The sequence below is a fragment of the Aedes albopictus genome, chromosome 3 (genome assembly GCF_035046485.1).
Source record: "Aedes albopictus strain Foshan chromosome 3, AalbF5, whole genome shotgun sequence".
Classification (NCBI taxonomy): Eukaryota; Metazoa; Arthropoda; class Insecta; order Diptera; family Culicidae; genus Aedes; species Aedes albopictus.
This window is the reverse complement of record NC_085138.1, coordinates 28610964-28635963: the sequence shown is the minus strand read 5'-3', so window position 1 is coordinate 28635963 and position 25000 is coordinate 28610964. Positions and strand designations below refer to the sequence as shown.

General features: G+C 43.6%; 2 protein-coding genes across 3 annotated transcripts in view; one reads left to right on the top strand and one right to left on the bottom strand.

The window, feature by feature from the left end:
* The window catches only part of LOC109426169 (forkhead box protein O3), a 200144-nt gene that overhangs the window by 124375 nt on the left and 50769 nt on the right, over window positions 1-25000 (top strand). The gene's annotated exons all lie outside the window — the stretch shown is intronic.
* Window positions 9417-11153, bottom strand: LOC109426168 (uncharacterized). The gene is made up of 4 exons (XM_062856421.1): window positions 10745-11153; window positions 10483-10669; window positions 10017-10229; window positions 9417-9940 (listed from the first exon to the last, which is right to left on the bottom strand). Exons 1-4 carry the CDS (start codon window positions 10838-10840, stop codon window positions 9702-9704), a joined length of 735 nt encoding a protein of 244 aa, XP_062712405.1. The 5' UTR covers window positions 10841-11153; the 3' UTR covers window positions 9417-9701.

Below are 25000 nucleotides of genomic sequence, written 5' to 3'. Positions count from 1 at the left end.
CGGCACCACGAAGGGTGCTGATTTAGACACCGATGGCTTCGATGACGGTTGTCTTGGGATGAGGTAGGATTTTGTAGCGCATGCCCCGTCGAATGAGGACGGCCACGCCACCACCGTTGGAGTTTGGTCGGTCCAGGCACACCACGATGTGTGTTGGTAGCGAGAAATTGATAGTTGGGTTGAGTCGTGTTTCCGTGACGACTCCGACGTCGATTCTGTGCTGGGCGAGGAATTCACCCAACTCGAGTTTTTTCGCCCTTACAGAGCGAGCGTTCCAATTGAGAATACGGATGTTATCCTCAGGGCCCATACTTGATTAGGAAGGTTTGGACCGTCATGGTGACGGCGCTCATTTGCCGTTCGAACAGGCACATGACAAGCTCGCTGACTACCTCCGTGGGGTAGAGTGTGCCATCGTCCAGCTTGTGGGTAGTGGGGTCGCTACGTGCTTGGTTTCCCCAGTCAGGAGGGGTACGGTTCTGCTCAGGCACAGCAGAGGCGGCGGCCGCAAGGCGTTGTTGCACTTGGGACACCGGCTGGTGGGTTGATGGGTTCCGGTTTGAAACCACTGGTGGGAGTGGGGGGAGTGGCCCTCTGTCACCGGGGTGGCGGTGGCCGGACGCGGCCGCGCGCGCTGGTACTTGACGGACGCTTCCCTGCGGATTTCAATGTATTCCGCTCGCTTCGGGCAGGCTCTGTTGCTTCCCTTGTGAATGTCCCCGCAGTTGACACACTTTGGGGCTGTTCCTTCCTGCATCGGGGCGCAGGAAGCTGTTGAGTGTTCTCCAGCGCATTTACCACAGCGGGGGCGCAGGTGGCAGTTTTTGGTGCCGTTCCCGTAGGCAAGTCAGTTTTCGCACTGGTGACCTGCCGTTTCTTCGGGCGGTACCTGTTCTACTCCACGATGATTTGGAAGAGAGCCTTCACTTCCCGTAGGTCCCTCATGGAGATGGATCCCTTCGCAGATGGACCAGATACGGCCGGTCCCGTTGGTTTGAGCCTTCAGGGGCTTCAGTTTCTTGGCCTTTAGCTCCTGCATTATCTCCTCCGGGGAGTACCCCTCGAGGCCCCGTAGAAGTACCTTCAGGGGCTTGTTTCCGGGGACATCCTGCGTGTAGAACTCCGCACGGTTCTCCACCAGGAATTTGCCGACCTCCTGGTAGTCGGCGAGGGTGGTGCAGACGATCTTCGTCCCAGTACTGCACAGTTTGAAGAGCGGGTGAATCTGCTTCTTCGCCAGCTCGTTCCTGAGTGCTGCTACCTCCTTCGTGGAAGCGAAGATCGGGGGTATCTTCGGTGGCTTGGGGGGCGCGGGGGTGTTCTGATCCACCGGCAGGGTGGCAAACTTATTCTTCGCCAGCAGTCTGGCGTTTTGCTCCACTGACGAGCCGGGTCCATCCAAACGTTGCCACTTGCTATTTGGGTGCTGCTGATCCGAGGCTTGGGCTGCAGCTTGATGGCCCGATGCTGGGTCCTGGGGTGGCGGCCTGCCGCGACCCATCGTCGTCGGTGACTCGGGACGACGAAAAACTGCTGCTGTTTCTTGCAGCGATTTTATCTCCCTTGCCACACCAAACAGGTGGGCAAGTGCCGGAGACATGTCACGCGAGCGAATCCGTAAGCAATCAGCAGTGTCCGCCTAAGATTACCGTGTGGGTCTTTGGGCGGATCGCTAATCGGGACCCTGAGCACACTTGTCGACTTCACTGCAAAGTTTTAGTATTCGAAAACCACCTGGAAAGTTTCACGCGTGCGTAGAACCCACGCGACGCGTGTGGAACCACCACGCTGGCTGGTTGGAGAGCGACGACAGTCTAATGGTCGGCTGCGACGTCGGCGTTCGCTATTGCACTCACGGTTGATTCTCGTGGCACTCACTCTCTCGCTGTTGGTCGCTGCTTTTCCGTCCTCGGCTCGGGTGAGTGCGCGTGGGTCGTGACGATGATGATGACTTTTGTTGATGCCAGCGCAGCCTAGCCTAGCCGTCGATGGGAGCGTCGCGAACACATGGTCGTCATCGGTGGAGATTTGAACGCCTGAGTGGTCGAAATGGGGAACCCGCTTGGCTAAATGCATGAGGCTGGGTTTTGCTCGAATGTATGGTCAGGCTAATGTCGTGGATGTCAGAAATGTAGGCGACAAAAATTTCTATAGTATGAAGGGCCCATATAGCCGAGGCGGTAAACGCACGGGTATTCAGCATGCCCATGCTGAGGGTGACGGGTTCGATTCCCGGTCGGTCCAGGATCTTTTCGTAAAGGAAATTTCATTGACTTCCTTGGGCATAGAGTATCTTCGTGCCTGCCACACGATATACACATGCAAAATGGTCATTGGCAGAGGAAGCTCTCAGTTAAAAACTGTGGAAGTGCTCATAGAACACTAAGCTGAGAAGCAGGCTTTGTCCCAGTGAGGACGTTACGCCAAAAAGAGGAGAGGAGGAAAGGCGCAGAGTCCATCATCGATGTGAACCATAGTCACAGACAAACAGATATATTACTTAGAAGAAATTTGCTTCAAAAACATCGTTTTTTATCTCACTAGCACCCTCTATAATGCTCAATCCGAAGCATCCATTTGCAGGTGTTGTTTCCCTCGGCTCGATGTAACAACTTTGCAGATGACGACTCCCCCGAGACGTCATCCATGGGCCTTTTCATTTGACGTCTTAAATCAGCTGATTGTTCGGGCGTTTGACAGTTCTTCTATGAAGATGACACGTTCTTGTTAGCAGCTGTTGTTCAAGCTTTGTAAACAAATGCATGCACGGATCTGTCACATGAAAAGGCCTATTCATAAAACATGATTGAAGGTTCATGATTGAGTCATTTTATGTAAACATTGATCGGCGTCGCGTTCATTTCTCTCCAAAATTGAGAGGTGACGGTGGCACAGCAGCGCCACCATGACACTTGCGAGCACAGTCCGAACCACACTATATATCCAAAATAACCGTTAAATCGTGCGATGATTTCAATTTGAGTAGTATGTCTGTTTGTCTGTGCCATAGTGACCATCTGGCGATTCGATCCAGGGTTGCATAAGGAGCAAGACGGCCACAGTCATGGGTCACTGATGGCCAACGGAGATGGCTTACCTCGCGCTTTGATAAGCCGGCATTTGTGGCCGGCGAATGTTCATGGATTGTAACACCAACGACCTGTCTAGCGACGATCTAGTCGGAATCCTATGTCTCGCGTGCCACTCCGCAATGCCAAGACGATTTCTATGGGCGTTCATCACTGTACCGGTGATGCCCAGATTTTCGCAGGACTCCGTGCATCCTGATCTAGAAGGAGGATGCATAGAACTCGCACCGATGAGGGTAGAATAGAGTGAAGTGACGCCTACAGGACCGTCAAACTGGCATTAAACATGCCTACAGAACATCATGACCAAAAAGAAGGGCGCAAATTTCTCCAAGAGTTACTACAGGATCCAGAAGTCAATTCACAAAATCTTCTGGGAGTTCCTTCATAAATTCCTTCTAGAGCCTTTTCACGGATTACTCCAGGAGTTTTTTCAGCAATTCCTCTAAGATGACAATCAGAGAATTCTCCAGATGTTTCCAAAGGAATGTATCCAGGATTTCATTCAGAGAATCTTTTCATGAGTTCCATTGACCATTAGGGATTTCTAAAGGAGTATCTCCAATGATTACTCCAGGAGTTTCTTCAAGGATTGTTTTGGAGTTGCATCGAAGATGCAAACTTCTAGAAGTTTTTTTCAGGGATTCCTATTGAAATTTCTTCAGGGATTCTTCCCGGACTTTGATCAAGATTTCCCTATGAGGATTCTTCGGGAATTATATCATGATCTCGTCCAGGGCTATCTCTAGGAGTTCCTTCCCCCATGAGTCGCTTCAGGAATTCTTCCTGCAGTTCCTTCTGGAAATACACCATGGATTTATTCTAGAAAACCTCCAGAAATTTCTCCAGGATTTTTTTCATGTATTTCTCTAAAAGATCTTACAGAGATTTTTGGTTCGGAAAGTTTCTTCAAGAATTCCTTTAGAAGTTGCCTCAGAGATGCAGCACTGCGTTGTGCAACATCTCCAACAGAAGGCGCTAGTGTGAAGCGTCAAACGCAAAGTAAAACTATGCGTGCGCCTCTGGTTGTGAAATTCAGAGCTTTAAAATGTTTGTTAAAACCATGGTCGATGGAAATGTTGCCAGTGTTACGCCTGTTTGTCTGTGCCTGCCCTTTTCCATAATACTTACTAGGGGCAACACACTGTGCAATCGAGAGCAACTCTGAGCAATTCGGAGTTACTCTTTTATCGATGATCTACAAAATTTGTTGAAAGACATCCCCAAAACTGCCATTTTTATTCAGCACGTGTAACACTTTGAAGTTTGACATTGGTGTCAGATTACACTTTGGTATAAATGGGAGAAAATCTGAGGAACTGTGAGGAATTCTGAACAACACTTCCAAACACCGATCTTCTCTCGTTAGATCTGTCTTGCCCCTAAATCAGGTGAATTGTAGGGAATGAGAGGTGTACAGAGAAATATTTCCCCCAAGACGGTAAGCTAACAGCGGATTAACCGGATAAACAGGGATAAACCGATGGTGAATTTCCTCTCTGGGTATGAAGACAACGAATTTCTCCGAGGAAATAAGCTAATAATAATGTTGATTAGAGGTAATAGATAAAAAATTATACATGATAGATAAGAGATGAGCGATGGGAAGTAAGAAATGAGAGATTACAGATAATACATGAGAGATTAGAGGTGAGAGATGAGAGATGAGAGTTGAGTGATTATGATGATGATGTGAGATAAGAGATGAGAGGTAAGAGATGAGAGATGGGAGAAGATTATAGGAGATGAGGGAGAACAGATGAAAGATGAGAGATGAGAGATTAGAGATGAGAGATGAGTGATCATGATGGTGATGAGAGATTAGAGACAAGAGATAAGATATGAGAGATGAGAGATGAGTAATGCGAGATGAGAGATGATAGATGAGATAAGAGAGATGAGAGTTGAGAGATGACAGATAAGAGATAAGAGGTGAGAGGTAAGTCATTAGATATAAGAGATGAGAGATGAGTTGAAAGATGAGAGATGAAACTCTAATAGATAAGATAATAAGAGATAATGATAATAAGAGAGAGATTGATGATGATAATGATGGAGATAAGAGACGACGATGATGATGATGAGAGATTATAATGATGATGATAATGATGATAAGGTATGATGATGACAGATGAGAGGTAAGAGATGAAATATGAGAGATGAAAGATGATGATGTTGATGAGAAATTGGGGATGAGAGATGATGATGAGAGATTGTGATTGTTACGGGAGCAAAGGGATACCGAAATCTTCGGAGCAGCTCGCAACTCAAGGGGTTTGGTGCGAATCGGCTTTTAGCTGAAAGGTTTATTTTTATTAGATTAACAAATTTCAATTCACTAATTTACTTATATAATTCGGTTTTACACGTATTAGACATTCTGTGTCTGTCCTTTGTCCCATAGTTTATAGTTCATGTACATCTGTGATTTAGTTTTAGATTAATTAGGTTCAATTAGATTTATATTCAAACTTACTGTGATAACTGCCTGTGATACTTGTTTAGCTTAAGATTCCAATTTTACTGTACACATTTCAATATTTAGAATCAAGAATTTAAGTGTATAAAGTACGTTCTGATAAACAGATGCAGGAGATTGCCGATCGTCGCGTATTCAACGCTAAGGCGACAACTACTCTTCCTCCTTCTTCTTTATCTGACCCTTCCTCATTATCTATCAATTTATCAACAGTCTAAAGATCTATCATCACACCGCTGGCAGTGCTGGCAGCAACAGTGATTATGATGATGATGAGAGACGAGAGGTGAGAGGGAACAGATCAAGGAACAGATGAAAGATGAAAGATGAGAGATGATAGATGATAGATGATAGATGATAGATGATAGATGATAGATGATAGATGATAGATGATAGATGATAGATGATAGATGATAGATGATAGATGATAGATGATAGATGATAGATTATAGGTCATAGATGATAGATGATAGATGATAGATGATAGATGATAGATGATAGATGATAGGTCATAGATGATAGATGATAGATGATAGATGATAGATGATAGATGATAGATGATAGATGATAGATGATAGATGATAGATGATAGATGATAGATGATAGATGATAGATGATAGATGATAGATGATAGATGATAGATGATAGATGATAGATGATAGATGATAGATGATAGATGATAGATGATAGATGATAGATGATAGATGATAGATGATAGATGATAGATGATAGATGATAGATGATAGATGATAGATGATAGATGATAGATGATAGATGATAGATGATAGATGATAGATGATAGATGATAGATGATAGATGATAGATGATAGATGATAGATGATAGATGATAGATGATAGATGATAGATGATAGATGATAGATGATAGATGATAGATGATAGATGATAGATGATAGATGATAGATGATAGATGATAGATGATAGATGATAGATGATAGATGATAGATGATAGATGATAGATGATAGATGATAGATGATAGATGAGAGATGAGAGATGGAAAGATGAGAGATGACAGATAGGAGACGAGAGATAAGAGGAAAGTGATTAGAGGTAAGAGAGGAGAGATGAGAGATAAGTTGAAAGATGGTAGGTGAGAGATAAAAGATTAGAGATGCGAGATGAGAGATGGGAGACAAGAGATGAGAGATAATGATAATGGGAGAGAGAAATGGTGATGTCATCAATAATGATGGAGGGGAAGATGATGATGGGATGAGAGGAGAGAGATGAAATATGAGGGATGAAGACGATGAGAAATGAGAGATGAGAGGTGCGATGAGAGATGATGAGCGATGAAAGATGAGTGATGAAAAATGAGCAACCCTTTAAGGGTACACGCCACAACAGTACAAAAGAATGAATACCTTCAACCGTTAGAAAGAGAGGGAACGGGAGAATAACCACGGAGTGTCGTGTTTCCTTAGGGGAACTGGGGGTAAGACGCCCATGTTAAGGAAGAGTCCAATTTTAATCACGAAACACTTTATAATACACATTTTTTTGGCACTAACATGAAGCACCAACATGTTTCCTTCCAAATGGAAGGAACCATAAACCAGTTTTGTGTTTTACTACTGAAAAATTCAAATTTGAAAAAAAGTTTGATTTTCAGAATTTTAGTTTTAATGCGGGGTAAAATGCGCCACTAGCCACAGCTAATGTCAGGATGCCAAATTGTGTACATATACTTGCGCGCCTGGTTTATTGTCAACTGTTATTGTTCGTGAAGGGTATACAGTCATTACATAATTATGGATCACCTGTAATTATGGGTCAATTCCATGTAAACGTCATAGTGAGCTGTTTTATCAATAATTACTTCAAAATGACGCATGGCTGTGTGGTTAGTGAACTTATTATTTGTAAAAATGTGCTGCTGCTTGGTTCCAACTTGTGTTCTACATAATTTGTGCCAGAATTTGGATCTAAATGGCTATTTTAATGTAAATAACTAGGGGTGGGCATTTTACCCCACACATACCTCAGAAGTTTGGACCCTTGTAAAAAAGTTGTAAGGGTCAAATTTGATACTTTTTCCGCTTGGTACACAAACAATGGGAGTGTGCAAAACAGTTTGTGGGGATAGCGAGAAAAAAAATCTTTTAAATGATGTAAAAAAGTGCAAACATTTGACAGGCTAAAATTACATCAAAAGAAGTTAAAATCTTTTTTCGAAGTTTTTGTACATTTTTTTAGTAAAAATATGTAAACTGAAATGTAAAAAAGCATTTTTATTCTTATTTTAGCGATTGCAATTGAAAAAAGTACTGAAAATAACGTGGTTTGCCTAAAACAAGGGTGGCGCAACTTGCCCCCTATGGGCGTTATGGCCGCAGTTCCCCTACCCGCATTTTTTTTTTTTAAATGGCTGTCCCTAAGGTTGTCGGCTAAGTGCAATAGTTTTGTAGTAATACCGCACCGCTGCCTGTCAAAATAAAACTTTAACAGAGGTTAATAGCAATGCGATGTTTCTCGCATGTACTTTTGTTGCGATGCAATGTTTTTGTTTGAGTCTTCGCATCAAAACGTTGGACCGTTTTTAAAAGTCTGTCAGTTGTTGCAGTTATCGATTTTAACTCGCTAAGTTAAACGTAAACATGCTGCGGTTACCGAATGTCTACTGTTTTATGAACCTGTTTGGTTACTAATACATACTTAGTAAAATGAAGTGATGCTCATTTAGATCACTGGCCTTGGTACTCGGTTAGCGATCTATAAGATCATTCCGGAGGTATTCGTGTCATCATCACGCCCATCAGTCTATCCATTAGCCTGGTACACGGTTTATGTAGGAAAATATAAAAAATGGAAAAACTCCAACTCCTGTATACTTTTTGAGTTCCATTTTGGTCCCATATCAACTGTGCAAAATTTCAGATCGATCGAAGAAACTATATTTTAGCGCCCGCCATTCTTAGTTTTTCATACGATTTACTATGGGGGAAAATTTACTTCTTCAAAAAAAAATCGCTTGAGGTCATCCATTGATCCCTAAAAATAAGTCGTTGAATGATTACTGTAGATAACTTCACGAGGAATCAGACCTCCGAAGACCGCAAAGCGATGCGGCATTCGTGGAAAAAGTTATTAAGCCTTTCCCGATCGATAAAATGACGAGATTTTATTATTTATTGTTATTCCTTACATGTTAAACAGCGTTAGCATGCCATTCGGTTTTCAGTCAATAACTTTTTCCACATGCCTTAGATCACTTTGCGGTCTTCAGAGGGGTTGTTGCTTGTAAAATTTCCAACAGAAATCATTCATCGATATATTTTTAGGCATTAAGGGGCAACCTGTGTCGATTTTTCTTTGAAAAAGTGATTTTCCCCATAGTAAATCGTATGAAAACTTAAATCGGCTGGCGCTAAAATATAGTTTCTCCGATCGAGCTGAAATTTTGCACAGTTGATATGGGGCCAAAATGGAACTCAAAAAGTGTACAGGAGTAAAATGTCTTTTTGTGTCCCACGCTACTATCCATCTTGATTTCTCTTACCGCCATGGTTGTTTGGCCATAAGTTCACGTTTGGTGCGTGGATGCCAGACGTAAAGGTGACAGATTGATTACACTGAAGATAGCACTGCACGGTTAACTGTTTACGTAACTGGTAGTCATCATATCATAAATTGACACTGTGCTATGAAGCTGAAGGAAAGCCCGTTTTTCAACCCAGAACCTTCTTTATACGAATTAGAAACGGTTCATTAGACTACCAAGCCCGTCTATTCGAAAAAGGATAAAGGTTTTATAATATAAATCTAAAAATGTTGTACATATTAGATAAATTTTACTTTTTTAGAATAAAAAAGAATATAGTAATTCCACTGCGATAATTATATCATCTTTATTTATTATTTTAGATTCAAGGAGTTAAGGATAGGTTGTATCTTGCATTGTTGATATTGTTAGCATGAGCTTTAGAGTAAATTCTAACAGTTTCGAAGAGTTTTTAAGGAGTTTTACAATACAATTTTCTGTTATCTCGACACATGTCTTCTGATAGCTGACGTTCCAATTATTTATCATTTTTATCACAAAACTTCCCATTTTATCTCCTTACCAAAATTCTCGTGTAAACCACACCCACATCAAACGATCCTTCGATCAATCTTAAACCAAATAATTAGCCTCATTCGAATCAAACAGAATGTGCTTCAGTCCTCCATCGCTCAGATGCATGTTCTCCTTGCGGAAGTGGTACGGTATTTGCTTGGAACCGGGCGATGGGCACGGAATCGCAACCACGGCCACCTCTCGCAGCTTGGTCATGTGGACCAGATTCTTGTAGAACATCCGCACCACCATCCAGATGACGACGTTGAACGCCGTCATGACGGCACAGAAACCCCCTGAAACGTGAAAAGATGAAATCAAACTGTAAGTAAAAATTTATTACAATCGGAATGACCCTAGATGTATACTCACAGTATTGCCACTGTCCGATGGCGTAGTAGGCCACCTTGTTGTAACCAACAGCGATCATAACCGAAGCCGAAATCAACGTTCCAAAGAAATCCACCACCATCCAGGGGATGAAGAACTCATGCCGATTGCGAAGCGTTCCAATCAGTAGGCCGAGGCAGCTCAGAACGTAGATCGTTGCCAAGGTGGTTCCGATGTAGAGCATGTACAGCGTTACTAATAAAACGTAAATAGGGGGAATCGGTTTAATATGCGCCGTTTGGGTGAAACGACCCATCCCAAGAGTTTTTATGTAATACTACTAATACTAATCGATAACATTTTCGATTTCTTATTTATTCAATCAATTTGAAAATTCTGTGGCAAAAACTTATTAAATTTTAAGAACGATTTTAGGCACTCCAATTTATTTTGGTACCATCAAAGCAACCGCATATGAAAGCTTTCCAAAACTCCGCCCACAACTTACCCGACGCAAGACTGGCAGCCGATTTGAATCGCAGCTGGTTCATGGTCTCGCCTTTGGCATTGGTCGGGATGTAAACATACTCCTCGCGCTCCTTCTGGTCGGCAATGTCCGCCCCGAGGATGGCACTCATCTCCTCGGCGTGGGCCAGTCCCAGCAGCATGATAAACAGTAGGACATGGGCGATGAGCTTTCAAGGAGATAAAAAATCACATTACTCGTTTTAAAATCGCATCTCTTATCTTTTTTATTATCAAAACCTTACCACTTTATAAATCGCAATCAGAATGGTCGAAATGCGAAGGTACTTGGGCGACACGGGGACCGTGACCACTTCCCTGACTTTATCGATCAAACGCATTTCTGCTGCTGCTCTGCTTCGACACGACCTTGCTTGCTGTTGACGAGCTTACTTGGATTGAGCTTTAATTGAGGCCACTCCTCGCTTGCTGTGTCGCGCGTGGTCGCTGTTTGTGCGTGGTGACAAACAATCAGTGCACACTAGATTACTCAAAGCACATCGATTTAAGGTGTAATTTTTCTGATTTTTTGCACTGGAAAAATGATTCAACACACCAGGAGCTGAACGAACGATGGACTACATTCTGGCGTACAAACGCAAAAATGAAAATTTTCCTTGCTGCACACTGTCCTTGTTGTTTCCGACGCGCACGGAAGTGTATGTACACAGACTGTTTGTTCTGTTGTGTGGAAAATTGCGGGAATGGAGCAGGGCGGGATTCTGCGCGTTTCGTGGAACTAGGATGTAAACAGAGGAGAATAACCAGCGTGGTTAGGGTAAATTGAGTAATGGTGGATTGGATACTCCATCAAATTATGACAAAGCTGATTCTATGCAATGTGTCGCCAGGTCTCTTGGTCTCTCTTCCTTCTCTTTTCTTGTCTTTTCTTCTCTTTTCTTCTCATTTCTTTTCTTCTCTTTTCTTCTCTTCTCTTCTCTTCTCTTTTCTTCTCTTCTCTACTTTTGCTTTTGTCTTCGCTTCACTTCTCTGCTAGTCTAGTCTAGTCTAGTCTAGTCTAGTCTAGTCTAGTCTAGTCTAGTCTAGTCTAGTCTAGTCTAGTCTAGTCTAGTCTAGTCTAGTCTAGTCTAGTCTAGTCTAGTCTAGTCTAGTCTAGTCTAGTCTAGTCTAGTCTAGTCTAGTCTAGTCTAGTCTAGTCTAGTCTAGTCTAGTCTAGTCTAGTCTAGTCTAGTCTAGTCTAGTCTAGTCTAGTCTAGTCTAGTCTAGTCTAGTCTAGTCTAGTCTAGTCTAGTCTAGTCTAGTCTAGTCTAGTCTAGTCTAGTCTAGTCTAGTCTAGTCTAGTCTAGTCTAGTCTAGTCTAGTCTAGTCTAGTCTAGTCTAGTCTAGTCTAGTCTAGTCTAGTCTAGTCTAGTCTAGTCTAGTCTAGTCTAGTCTAGTCTAGTCTAGTCTAGTCTAGTCTAGTCTAGTCTAGTCTAGTCTAGTCTAGTCTAGTCTAGTCTAGTCTAGTCTAGTCTAGTCTAGTCTAGTCTAGTCTAGTCTAGTCTAGTCTAGTCTAGTCTAGTCTAGTCTAGTCTAGTCTAGTCTAGTCTAGTCTAGTCTAGTCTAGTCTAGTCTAGTCTAGTCTAGTCTAGTCTAGTCTAGTCTAGTCTAGTCTAGTCTAGTCTAGTCTAGTCTAGTCTAGTCTAGTCTAGTCTAGTCTAGTCTAGTCTAGTCTAGTCTAGTCTAGTCTAGTCTAGTCTAGTCTAGTCTAGTCTAGTCTAGTCTAGTCTAGTCTAGTCTAGTCTAGTCTAGTCTAGTCTAGTCTAGTCTAGTCTAGTCTAGTCTAGTCTAGTCTAGTCTAGTCTAGTCTAGTCTAGTCTAGTCTAGTCTAGTCTAGTCTAGTCTAGTCTAGTCTAGTCTAGTCTAGTCTAGTCTAGTCTAGTCTAGTCTAGTCTAGTCTAGTCTAGTCTAGTCTAGTCTAGTCTAGTCTAGTCTAGTCTAGTCTAGTCTAGTCTAGTCTAGTCTAGTCTAGTCTAGTCTAGTCTAGTCTAGTCTACTCTACTCTACTCTACTCTACTCTACTCTACTCTACTCTACTCTACTCTACTCTACTCTACTCTACTCTACTCTACTCTACTCTACTCTACTCTACTCTACTCTACTCTACTCTACTCTACTCTACTCTACTCTACTCTACTCTACTCTACTCTACTCTACTCTACTCTACTCTACTCTACTCTACTCTACTCTACTCTACTCTACTCTACTCTACTCTACTCTACTCTACTCTACTCTACTCTACTCTACTCTACTCTACTCTACTCTACTCTACTCTACTCTACTCTACTCTACTCTACTCTACTCTACTCTACTCTACTCTACTCTACTCTACTCTACTCTACTCTACTCTACTCTACTCTACTCTACTCTACTCTACTCTACTCTACTCTACTCTACTCTACTCTACTCTACTCTACTCTACTCTACTCTACTCTACTCTACTCTACTCTACTCTACTCTACTCTACTCTACTCTACTCTACTCTACTCTACTCTACTCTACTCTACTCTACTCTACTCTACTCTACTCTACTCTACTCTACTCTACTCTACTCTACTCTACTCTACTCTACTCTACTCTACTCTACTCTACTCTACTCTACTCTACTCTACTCTACTCTACTCTACTCTACTCTACTCTACTCTACTCTACTCTACTCCTCTACTCTACTCTACTCTACTCTACTCTACTCTACTCTACTCTACTCTACTCTACTCTACTCTACTCTACTCTACTCTACTCTACTCTACTCTACTCTACTCTACTCTACTCTACTCTACTCTACTCTACTCTACTCTACTCTACTCTACTCTACTCTACTATTTTATTTTATTTTATTTTATTTCATTCTATTCCATTCTATTTCATTCTATTCCATTCTATTTCATTCTATTTCATTCTATTCCATTCTATTTCATTCTATTCCATTCTATTCCATTCTATTCCATTCTATTCCATTCTATTCCATTCTATTTCATTCTATTCCATTCTATTCCATTCTATTCCATTCTATTCCATTCTATTCCATTCTATTCCATTCTATTCCATTCTATTCCATTCTATTCCATTCTATTCCATTCTATTCCATTCTATTCCATTCTATTCCATTCTATTCCATTCTATTCCATTCTATTCCATTCTATTCCATTCTATTCCATTCTATTCCATTCTATTCCATTCTATTCCATTCTATTCCATTCTATTCCATTCTATTCCATTCTATTCCATTCTATTCCATTCTATTCCATTCTATTCCATTCTATTCCATTCTATTCCATTCTATTCCATTCTATTCCATTCTATTCCATTCTATTCCATTCTATTCCATTCTATTCCATTCTATTCCATTCTATTCCATTCTATTCCATTCTATTCCATTCTATTCCATTCTATTCCATTCTATTCCATTCTATTCCATTCTATTCCATTCTATTCCATTCTATTCCATTCTATTCCATTCTATTCCATTCTATTCCATTCTATTCCATTCTATTCCATTCTATTCCATTCTATTCCATTCTATTCCATTCTATTCCATTCTATTCCATTCTATTCCATTCTATTCCATTCTATTCCATTCTATTCCATTCTATTCCATTCTATTCCATTCTATTCCATGCTATTCCATTCTATTCCATTCTATTCCATTCTATTCCATTCTATTCCATTCAAGCATCCTGAAAATATTAAAATCACTTATCACTCACACAGTCGCTTATATCTGCTCATTTCATACAGTTCAATTCTGATTCTGACTCTTCACTGCTCACTTCTTACTTCTCTCTTGCTCTCCGCTACTAACTTTTCACTGTTCACTTCTCACTACTCATTTCTCATAATTCCACACTGCTCATTCTTCACTGCTCACTGATCTCTCCACACTACTAATTTTCTCTTCACCCTTTGCACTCTCCATTTGTATCTCTTTACTGTTCACTCCTTTCTGGTCATTCGGAACTATTCACCCCTAACTCCTCACTGTTTTCTCCTCCCTTCTCACTGTTTCACACTTCTCTTTCTACATTCCCATTGTACCATTCCTCACTCCTTTCTCTCACTTCTGACTCTTTACTGGTCTCTTCTTCACTGTTCACTCCTTAATTCTACTTTCTTACTCCTTCCTTACTCTTCGCTACACATGTTTAACTACTCACTGCTTTTCATCCCTTACTGTTCATTGCTGACTGTTTACTTCTTACTCATCATTTTGTACTGCTTTCTTCTGCTGCGTCGCTGCCTGCTTTGAATAACCTGTTCAGGTGGTAAGAGTCCACCAGACGTGGTAACCCCAATCCAAGCTGTCAAATGATCCGTGCCTAGTGATCGAGGAGCTGAAAACGATGCTCGATCGTTAATGGAGTCTGTTACGCTCCTAGGCACCTCTCAAAGTAACTATTCTCTTATCACTTTAACTCCCCAAGTAACCATGGTGTTGAAGGCTTATTGCATGCTGATATAGGGTTTATTTAGATACACCGTACACCGTATATCTGCATGCAATAAGGCTTCAGCACCGTGGTTACTTGGGTCGTTGTTGTGAGGGTCAATAATAAAAATAGAGATAGGCTTTCTTTGATGGATGAGGCTGCGCAGCAGCTTGAATCATCCATTGACATCATTGCGTTCTCGAAGTCGCACATCAGTACGGTAGGACCTCAAGCAGACCCTGATGAGACTTTGTAAATCAATGATGGCGGCTAAGCAGCGTCATGAGAAACTCGTGGCGACTGTGGCAGCGGTAGAGCCCGTGAAGTTGAATCGTTGAAGGTGCCGAAGTCTACCCCAGGCAGACGGAGGCCTTTGCATTCGCGGGTAGCCCTAATAGTGCGGCGGATGCGATTGCTTCTGACAAGCAATCTCAGAAGGCGGCCGTTAGGTGAGGAGTTACCAGGCAGGGGGTTGTGACCATTGATAGGTCCTCAGCTACCACAGGTAGGGTAGGGTGGTAGGGTGCATCAGGAGAATGACGCCCTCTGGATCATATTGGAAAGAAAAAAGAAGAAAGAACCGGAGGTACAGAAGCACAGTGACACCAGATCAAAAACAAGGTAGGATGTCAGGTGCCAAGCGCGAGAAAGGTGACGCGCTTGTCATCAAGACGCAAGAGTTTAAGTACTAGGATGTCTTGAAGGCATTGAGAAGTGACGCCAAGCTCGGGGATTTTGGGGCCAATGTACGTACCATTAGACGTACTCATACAGGCGACCATCGCTTTTCGGAAGCAGAAATGACGTCGCTGGAGGATCTCTGGGAATACGTGACCAGAACCTGCCCAGGAGAAACGCAAGCGAACGCAGCCGTACTAGCAGCATGGAAGAAGGGAGTACAGAAAGCCAAAGCTACAATTGGTCTTCAGGTCGACGACAACCGAAGGAAGCTTATTCGAGACGCCACCACGTCTATGGGAACCTCAGAAGAAACTTCGAGCGCCTCACTCTCACGTCGAAGGTTTCCACCCTCAAGAAATACGATGCGATAGGCTCTGGAAAACCGGTCGGATGCCGAACTGACGTTCGATCTTGTGAAGACAAAGTTGATCGACAAAGTGGTTCAGGAGGAGCGCAGTCGGTATTGAAGGGAGCCACGAAGAAGCAGATCACTTACCATCACTGCCACAAATCCGGACACAAGCTTAAGGACTGACGATTGCTGGCGCTGGACCGGGAAAAAGAAACTAGAAAGTATGAACCAAAGCAGCGCAGTAAGAGGACCAAGGCGAAGGTAGTTCGTAGCAGCCCTGAGGAGTACGCATTCATGACCAAGGTCGGCCGTAGCTGGGATCCATGGGTGATTGATTCGGGAGCAATCTCACACATGGCGGCCAACAAGGAGAGCGTCGAATCGCTGGCAAACGGGATCAAGACGAAATGTGCTGGCAAAGGTATGTGTCGCATTAAATGCGCTGGGCCAGAAGGAGCCGCGAATATCATGATACTCAAGAATGGAACGATGAGCTTTTTCGATAAAGCCGGATGTCGCAATTCCGAGGGTGAGAAAATTTTGGCAGTTGGGAAAGTCTCCGGAGGATTGTACAGTCTTTAACTCACCCTCAATGCAAACCTGGCGCAAGGTGCAGGCCATTCGCATAAGGGATGATTCAAATATGACGTCCATCATTTTTCGGGATTTTTAGACCCCCCCCCCTCCCCCCTCTGTCACGCTTTTTCGTATACCTATTACATGGAGTGTCACACTTTCTCAGACCCCCCCTCCCCCCTAAATGATGGACGTCATATTTGAACGACCCCTAACTGTCAGCATGCGTGGCACTGAAGATTCGACCACAGAGAGGAGGAGGAGGAGGAGGAGGAGGAGGAGGAGGAGGAGGAGGAGGAGGAGGAGGAGGAGGAGGAAATGTGTGTTTTGCAGCATTCGAGGAGGACATCAGTGAAGGCTGGTTGCTAGATTCAGGAGCATCGAATCATATGACTAGTCGAGTTGATCTGCTGGACAATATTATAGAAATGGAGAAAAGAAGCATTCTTCTGGCAAATGGAAAAAGGATTGTAACAGGATGCAATGTGATACAAAAGGTGAGGCTACTGTGTTAACAAATAATGGACATTTCGAAACATTTTTCAAAATTTAAAAACCTAATTGTTGTCCCAGGCTTGTCAGCAAAACTCATCTCAGTTCCGGTAATTATTGTATGTTGCTTTCATAACAAAACGCGCTGCCAACTTCCAGTCCGTATTTCTGAATCATCGCAACGAATCAAGCACCACCTCTGCTGCTGTTTGTGTTAGTGAGATCGAAGAAACATCAGACTCCCGCCTGCTGATTGGCTGCGACGACTTTGGCGGCGGTTTGATCCGCGACGAATTCAAATCGTCGCGTTCGATAAGGAGAGAAACCGTCAATACTAGTCAAGGATTTACGCTTGTATTCAAGACAAACAAATGTTTGATTATGAAGAATGGTAAAATTGTACTGGAAGGAAAGAAAGTAGGAAAACTTTATCGTTTGAATCTTTAAGGTTGTAAGATGCAGGATACAAATATTTAGAAATGCTTCCGTTCTTGAGGAGGAGTTTTAGGGATATGTGTAGCAATCACGTTAGCATTTAGAAGATCATAGTAAGCGAGGCGATGTACTGTGAAAATATCTTCTCTGTTGTCAAACGAGTGGCACCGTTGAGTAGGTAATAATAAATAAATTTTATTTCGTGTTTCGTACAAAACCTGGTATTTCACTGCCTTAGTTCAACAGAAAAAGCTGTCGACCGGCATCAAGATTGTGGATTGTGGAGTCAAGGCCGTCTGTGAATATTGTTTGAAGGGCAAATTTTCAAGATTACCTTTCCCGAAAAGATACGAGAAGAAGACGATGTCAAGAGGGCATTCAGCAGCAGTTCAGCGCCAGGCATACGGCCATACGCCTCAGCAGAACGGAGTAGCTGAAAGAAAGAACCGTTCGTTAGTTGAGATGGGAAGATGTCCGTTACGTGATGCCAGGATACCCAGGATACCGAACAAATATTGGGCTGAAGCAATCAATACAGCGTGCTACCCCAAAATGTCTCGAAAACGCCTCGAATTGTGGACATCGAAGAAGCCGTACGTCAATCATTTGCTATTGTTCGGTTGTTCCCAGCTGAAGAAATTGGCGAAATCGATAACCGTGACGGAACTGTCGTGAATTATCCGTTCAAAACCGTTAGTAACCGGCCTGAAGTAGTTCCGTTGATCCATTTGAGAAGTCTGAATAGGAGAAACTCGCACCGGTGGGTGATGGTGAAACTTCCGAGGAAAACGATTTCGAAGGGTTCGACGAGACAACGTAACGTCTTGTGTTGAGGACAACTACGATACTGCGGTTGAAGACGAAGCTGAGGATGTATGAAGAACCAGCCGATCGAATATTGGTGTGTCACTAGTACGACATGGAGAAGCTACGCAAGACGAACCCCGTACGTATGAGGAAGGTATGCGCAGTCAGGAAAGTCTAGAATAGAAAATAGAAACCGATGGACGAAGAGTTTGCATCCTTCCAAAAGAACTCGACATGGGACATCGTGAAGAAGCCCGCGAATCGGTAGCAAATGGGATGCAAATGGATCTTCAAGAAGAAAAGGTTGACGAGTTAGGTCAAGTAATCTGTTTCAAGGCGCGACTAGTAGCACAGGGTTATAGTTAGAAAATCGGCGTCGACTACGACGAAGTTTTTGCACCTGTGGCTAAACACACTACGTTTCGCATCCTGTAGTTAATTGCTGCTCGTCGATCCCTGCACGTCAAGCACATTGATGTCAAGTCGGCATATTTGCACGGGGACCTCACGGAGACCATCTATATGAAGCAACCGAAGGGCTATCACACCTGGTGTCAGGATAAGATGTGCCTGTTGAAGCGTAAGAAGTCTCTACGAGGAACTGAAGCGGCTTGGATACGAACCATCCGAAGAAGATCCGTGTGAACGTCGATGGAGTGATGTCGTTCGACAAGAGGTTCGGCGTAGACAAGGCGAAGTCTATGGACCTTGGATATCCGAACGAGCAGCAAAAGGAGAAGGAAGCAATGCCAAACGGCGAGGTCTATCAAAGCCTGATTGGCACTTTGCTGTACGTTTCGATACGCACCAGACCCGATATTGCGTTTGCGGCGTCCATCCTGGGGCACAAGGTCAGTCAACCCTTTGAAGCGGACTGGATCGAAGCGATCTACGATACCTTACATCAACGGTGGAGCTAGCGCTTGGTGGAACCGGTGAGCTTGAAGGATTCATTGATGCAGACTGGGCCGACGATAAGGTCCAACTCTGAAACACGGAAACGGAGTACGTGGCACTACCCAATGCTAGCCAGGAGGTTCTCTGGTTGACGAAGCTGATGCACGACGTCGGACGTTAACAAGCCCGTTAAAGTAGGGAAGCTCAAGGCTGGTGGTACGCCAACTGACCATACACGAGCCACCGGAGCCTTGCTTATGTAACCGTTCAGTTACAAGATCCCCAGATTTATTTTAATTTTGTGCATTTTTCCAAGGAAACTGTAGTGTTTGTTTGATTAGTGTTTGGTCTTAATAATAGGTTTAGTTAGTTAAATGGAAAAAAATGTAATTTTGTATTAGTTTGTTCGAATGTTGAAATCTGAATGTTAATTGTATTTTAAATCAACTGTGGTCAAAATGGGCGGCGGGCGAAAACTTGAGCTGTGAGTACAAATGTAGGCAACCTGGTAGCATAATGGGTGGTTGTTTGCTACCAAGGATAGGCAACATGGAGTAAGGACGAAGGAACATATGGAAAGGATGGAATGGAGGGCATTTTAAGGCTTGAGGCGATCGCCATGATCACTTTGAAAACGGCGTTCGTGTGTGATAGAAGTGAGTTTCTTTTAAAAGTGGTTTTGAATAGTTTTTCGTTCTGTGAATCTGCATAATTGGAAAAAGCAGCCTACGTTCATTCAGGACCTTTTTGACCTACCTTTTGGTACCGTCACTGAAGCGCCACCTCACTATCCGCACGAATCGGCCTAGATCGGTTTACCGGTCTACGCCTAAACGCAAAAGACCTGACTCTCTGGTCACAGCAACCGACCGATAGAGAGTTCCTCGGGCTTACAGCCCTAAACGTTAAGGAGGACCCTTCTCGGCGTGGCCAATACGGTCTCGTCCGTGGTCCGTCGATTTTGCCAACGAAGGAAGACGCCGTAGCCAAGCCCAGGTCACGAAAGTGGCCCTACAGCAGTGGAACGCCATCCCACTTGCAAATCCGACCGCCAGACCCGCCATTCCAGTCGGCACGTAACAAAAGGGACCGACACCGCCAGCCGCCATTGCCGTTAGCAGCCATCAGCGAGCGCTCGCCAGCACATCACCGGTACGTACCCAACGATCCTGATCTACCACAAACCGCCATAGCCCAATAAACATTATAGACCACACAGTAGCTTTTTAATAAATTTGCCTTTTTTCTACCCAAACACATACACTCTTCCATAGCCAAAGAAAGACCATAGTTTCCGCACACCTTGATCCGCGTACCACTCCGAATTACCCAGTAGCATGCCGGCCCTGAGACCCAGCTCGAGGGGTCTCATGCTACTGAGCTAGTTGATCCGGGAGTCTTGGTTCAGCCACTGGGCCTATTGAGCAATTGGTAAGCCTCAGTCAGTCTCAATTGGCGACCAACGTTAAAGTCGTGAACGGTAATCGGAGGAACGAGTAGAATTTAAAAAAAATCTGAAGATTTTTTTAACTGGGCGACAGGTGAGTGCACAATCAATTAGTTGATTGTGCATTTCGACACTTGAAAACCGCTAATCATAGCTCGCGAGTGACTTAGTAAAGCGTAAAGACATTGGCTACAATCGGTTCCGTAAGAAGTGCAGAAAGGAAGAAGAAAGCACAAAAGCAGTAAAAAGTTGATGGAATTCGGAGGCTGAAGCATAATTTGAAATCGGTGCTGGTGACTAACCAAAAAGGACATACACTAGAACAAATACACTTTCTCAAAAGGTCCTGAATGAACTGAAATACACAATACAAACAACACAAGATATAGCACGTTTATTGCATTTAACTTGAATTTCTTCTTTAACATTATTCCTAATTTTCTAGCTTAAGTTTTTGTATATATTTTATTTATTTTGAATTCTCATTGATTATCTAGTTTTAAATTGAATATTTTGAATTGATTGGCTGAATTTGATTGGATTTTTATTGAACTACATTTTATTGAACTGCACAGATTACTGAATTTTCCTACAATGGATTCTAAATTGGCTAGCATTTATCGTTCGATGAATGTGAATCACCTCCTGGACGATGAGTTAGAATACGAGCTGGCACTACGCAAAGTGGTGTTTACAAGTGGTGAATCTAGGGATATAAAACGGAGAAAATTACGTGGTGCTATGAAAGAGGAACGAGAATCGAACCGTTTTGTATCGAGGACAATAGTAGAAGAGGCCCGTGAAGGTGAATCGCGTCAGGTAGGTGAGAAACTAGCGATGATTAGGGATTCGTTAGAAAACAGGAAGACGAAGAAAACAGAACTTCCACAGCTAGAAACGCGTCTAGTTCATCTGTATTTCCGGTTGCTGCGTTTGAAGAAAGTATTCAATACTGCTGGGTTGGAACAAATCGCCCTTGGTCTGTTGAGAGAATATTTCGCAGGGAATAGCAGGGACCCAGAAGTTGTAGGGGAATACTCTAAAAGGTCGCTTGATCACCCAAGCGACTTGAATGCCCATCAGCCTGGGAATGAAGTGAGCGAAGAAAGTGAGGAGGAAGTGGAAGAAGAATCGAACCCGCGAACTGAGAGCGAAAACGTAGAAAGTAGTGAAGAGAACTCAGAAGAACTTGATTTTACCGTGAGAAATTTGAACAGTAGGAGGTCCAGCACGCCCAAGGTTCAAGATAATAAGGTCGTCAACGCTGATGAACTGTTTGACAGGATCATGCAGCAAGTGGAAAAAGTGATCACTTCCAAGTTGAAGACTTTGGACCTTGGAGCTAAAACCAGACAGCGTAGGGAAGTCATAGAAAAGATGAAGGTACCGAGTAAGCAGACCAAAATGGCTGAAAAGCCGCAGTATTTGAAAGTAGAAGATAGCAAGCAACCGAAAAAGAAGGATGAACAGAGAGATGCGGAGAAATTGAAGTTGATTAAAAAACGAAGTAGGGTAGTGTCGGAATCATCGGATGTTAGTAGATCTAGTGAGAGGGAAACTGATCATGATAGCGAGCAAACAGAGACCGAGACGGAGGACGAAGACCAACAGAGAATCGGACAAAGGTTGAAACGAAGGCCCAGACCAGTATGTGACTGGAAATTGAAGTATGATGGAAAAGACGAGGGAAGAGGTTTGAACAAGTTCGTTTCCGAGGTGGAGTACATGGCCGAAGCGGAGAACATCAGCAAGCGTAGTTTGTTCAATGAAGCGATCCATCTGTTTTCTGGAGATGCTAGGGCGTGGTACATAGAAGGGAGAAGGAACCGGGAGTTTCGCAATTGGAATGAGCTGGTGGTCGAATTGAAGTTGGAGTACCAGCCACCCGATATGGACTACCACTACGAGCAGCAGGCAGCATCCAGAAGGCAAAAGCGTGGAGAAAAGTTCCAGGATTATTATCATGCGATCAAGGAGATTTTTGAGCAGATGTCAGCTCCGCCAACGGATCAGCGAAAATTTGAGATCATCTTTCGTAATCTCCGTTCGGACTATAAAAACTCCTTGTTGGTTAAAGGAGTCCGAACGTTGAGAATGTTGAAGGTGTGGGGGCGGAAGTTGGACTCGGCCAACTGGTTTCTGTACCGCAAGCAGGAGAGTGAACATGGAGCGAGGTCAGCACAAGTGCACGAGATCAACGGACAGAGTCCCGCACGTGAGTACAGGCCTTCAAGAAACAACTGGAAGGAAACGAGTTCTAGAAGTAGTCAACCGTATAGAACTCAGAATTCGGCGAGATATCAGGGTCCCAAAAACGACTATCGGGGTCAAAGAAGATCTACACCAGAACGAGCCAAGCGAGATCCACCGGCGAAACCGAAGCAAGTGCAGTCCAACGAAGACCCAAAAGAAGGAAGCAGCAAGGACTATTTACAAAAGCGGATTGAAGAGTATCGGATTCCGGAGAGGACGGTGTGTTTTAATTGTCGAGGGAATTATCATCACTCAAGCGCCTGTTTGAAAGCAAAGGAGGTGTTCTGTACGACTTGCGGCTTCCAAGGATTCTCGAAACCAGATTGTCCATTTTGTGCAAAAAACGGAAAGCGGTCGATGTGAGAGGTCGTCGATGCAGGTCTAAAAAGCCTCTAACTAAGTTTGTAGCTTCTTCACGAGAAATAGGAGAGTTGATTGTTCGAGTAGATGGAGACAACCGTCCCTTTGCTAAAGTAGATGTAATGGGGATTCCAGTAATCGGATTGTTGGATTGTGGAGCGCAGATGACAGTTTTAGGGTTTGGCTGCGACAAATTGCTGCGGGACTTGAAACTGAAGCTGCAGTCTACAGATTTGAAGCTGACCACTGCTGGGGGATCCAGATTGGAGGTGAAGGGATACGTTGATCTGCCGGTAACTTTCAATGGTAAAACGCAACTGGTCACAACGGTTGTGGCACCGACTCTGAAGCGCCGTCTAATATTAGGGATGAATTTTTGGAATGTTTTTGGAATAGAACCAACAATAAATCAGGACGGATTTGCTGTGGAGGAAATTGGAGCTGAACTGGAAGAGGATTCAGGATTAACGGAAGAAGAAAAACAGAAGTTGGAGGACGTGAAAAAGAAGTTCAAGGGTTTTGAGGAAGGGGATAAGTTGGATATAACTCCGCTGATCTCCCACAAAATTGAGTTCGAAGATCAGTACAAAAATGCAGGCCCAATCCGGTTAAACCCATACCCATGGTCTCCGGAAATCCAGAGGAGTGTGAATGAGGAATTGGACAAATGGTTGGCGTCCGGAGTGGTGGAACGATCCAACAGTGATTGGGCTTTGCTAATAGTGCCGGTGACAAAGAAAGGTGAGTCTGGAGCTGAGGGACGAATAAAAGTACGGATGTGTTTAGATGCCCGGAAGCTCAACGAGAGGACGCGACGAGATGCATACCCCCTGCCACACCAGGACCGTATACTGGGGAGATTGGGAGCTTCAAAATATTTGTCAACGATTGATCTGTCCAAGGCGTTTTGGCAAATTCCGCTGGATCCCGAATCGCGCAAGTATACGGCATTCCGAATATTTGGAAGGGGACTGTTCCAGTTCACAAGACTGCCGTTTGGATTGGTTAACAGTCCAGCTACTTTATCGCGATTAATGGACCAAGTGCTGGGCTATGGCGAACTGGAGCCAAACGTGTTTGTTTACCTTGACGACATCGTCATTGTAAGCAACACGTTTGAGGAGCATCTCCGGAGTCTTGAGGAAGTCGCTAGGCGTCTCCAGGCCGCAAATCTGTCAATCAACATTGAAAAGTCAAAGTTTTGCGTGCCTGAGCTTCCATACTTGGGATTTGTCCTGTCGAAAAACGGAATTCGTCCAAATCCAGATAAAATCGAAGCAATTGTAAATTTCGACCGACCCACATCCATAAGGTCTCTGAGGCGCTTCCTAGGGATGATAAACTATTATCGGCGCTTTATTTCGGAGTTTAGTGAAATAACGGCTCCATTAACAAATTTGCTCAAAGGAAAGCCGAAAATAGTTCAGTGGAGCGATGAAGCTGAAAAGGCATTCATCGCCCTGAAGGAAAAACTTATCACAGCGCCGATTTTAGCTTGCCCGGATTTTGGGAGACCCTTCACCATTCAGACAGATGCGAGTGATACAGCTATAGCAGGAGTCCTTACACAGGATGTAGACGGCAGCGAACATGTGATTGCGTATTTTTCCCGGAAGCTCACGACATCACAGCGATCCTGGAAGGCAGCAGAAAAAGAAGGTGTAGCTGCACTGGAGGCAATCGAAAAATTCAGGCCATACGTCGAGGGGGCACGATTTACGTTAATCACGGATTCGTCGGCGCTGTCCTTCATAATGAATTCCAAGTGGAAACC

Coding starts and splice junctions, on each gene's coding strand:
- LOC109426168 (XM_062856421.1), bottom strand. CDS start 10,840: ATGCGTTTGATCGATAAAGTCAGGGAAGTGGTCACGGTCCCCGTGTCG. Junction 10,670..10,744: donor TGATTGCGATTTATAAAGTG/GTAAGGTTTTGA, acceptor TCTCCTTGAAAG/CTCATCGCCCATGTCCTACT. Junction 10,230..10,482: donor GGCTGCCAGTCTTGCGTCGG/GTAAGTTGTGGG, acceptor ACGTTTTATTAG/TAACGCTGTACATGCTCTAC.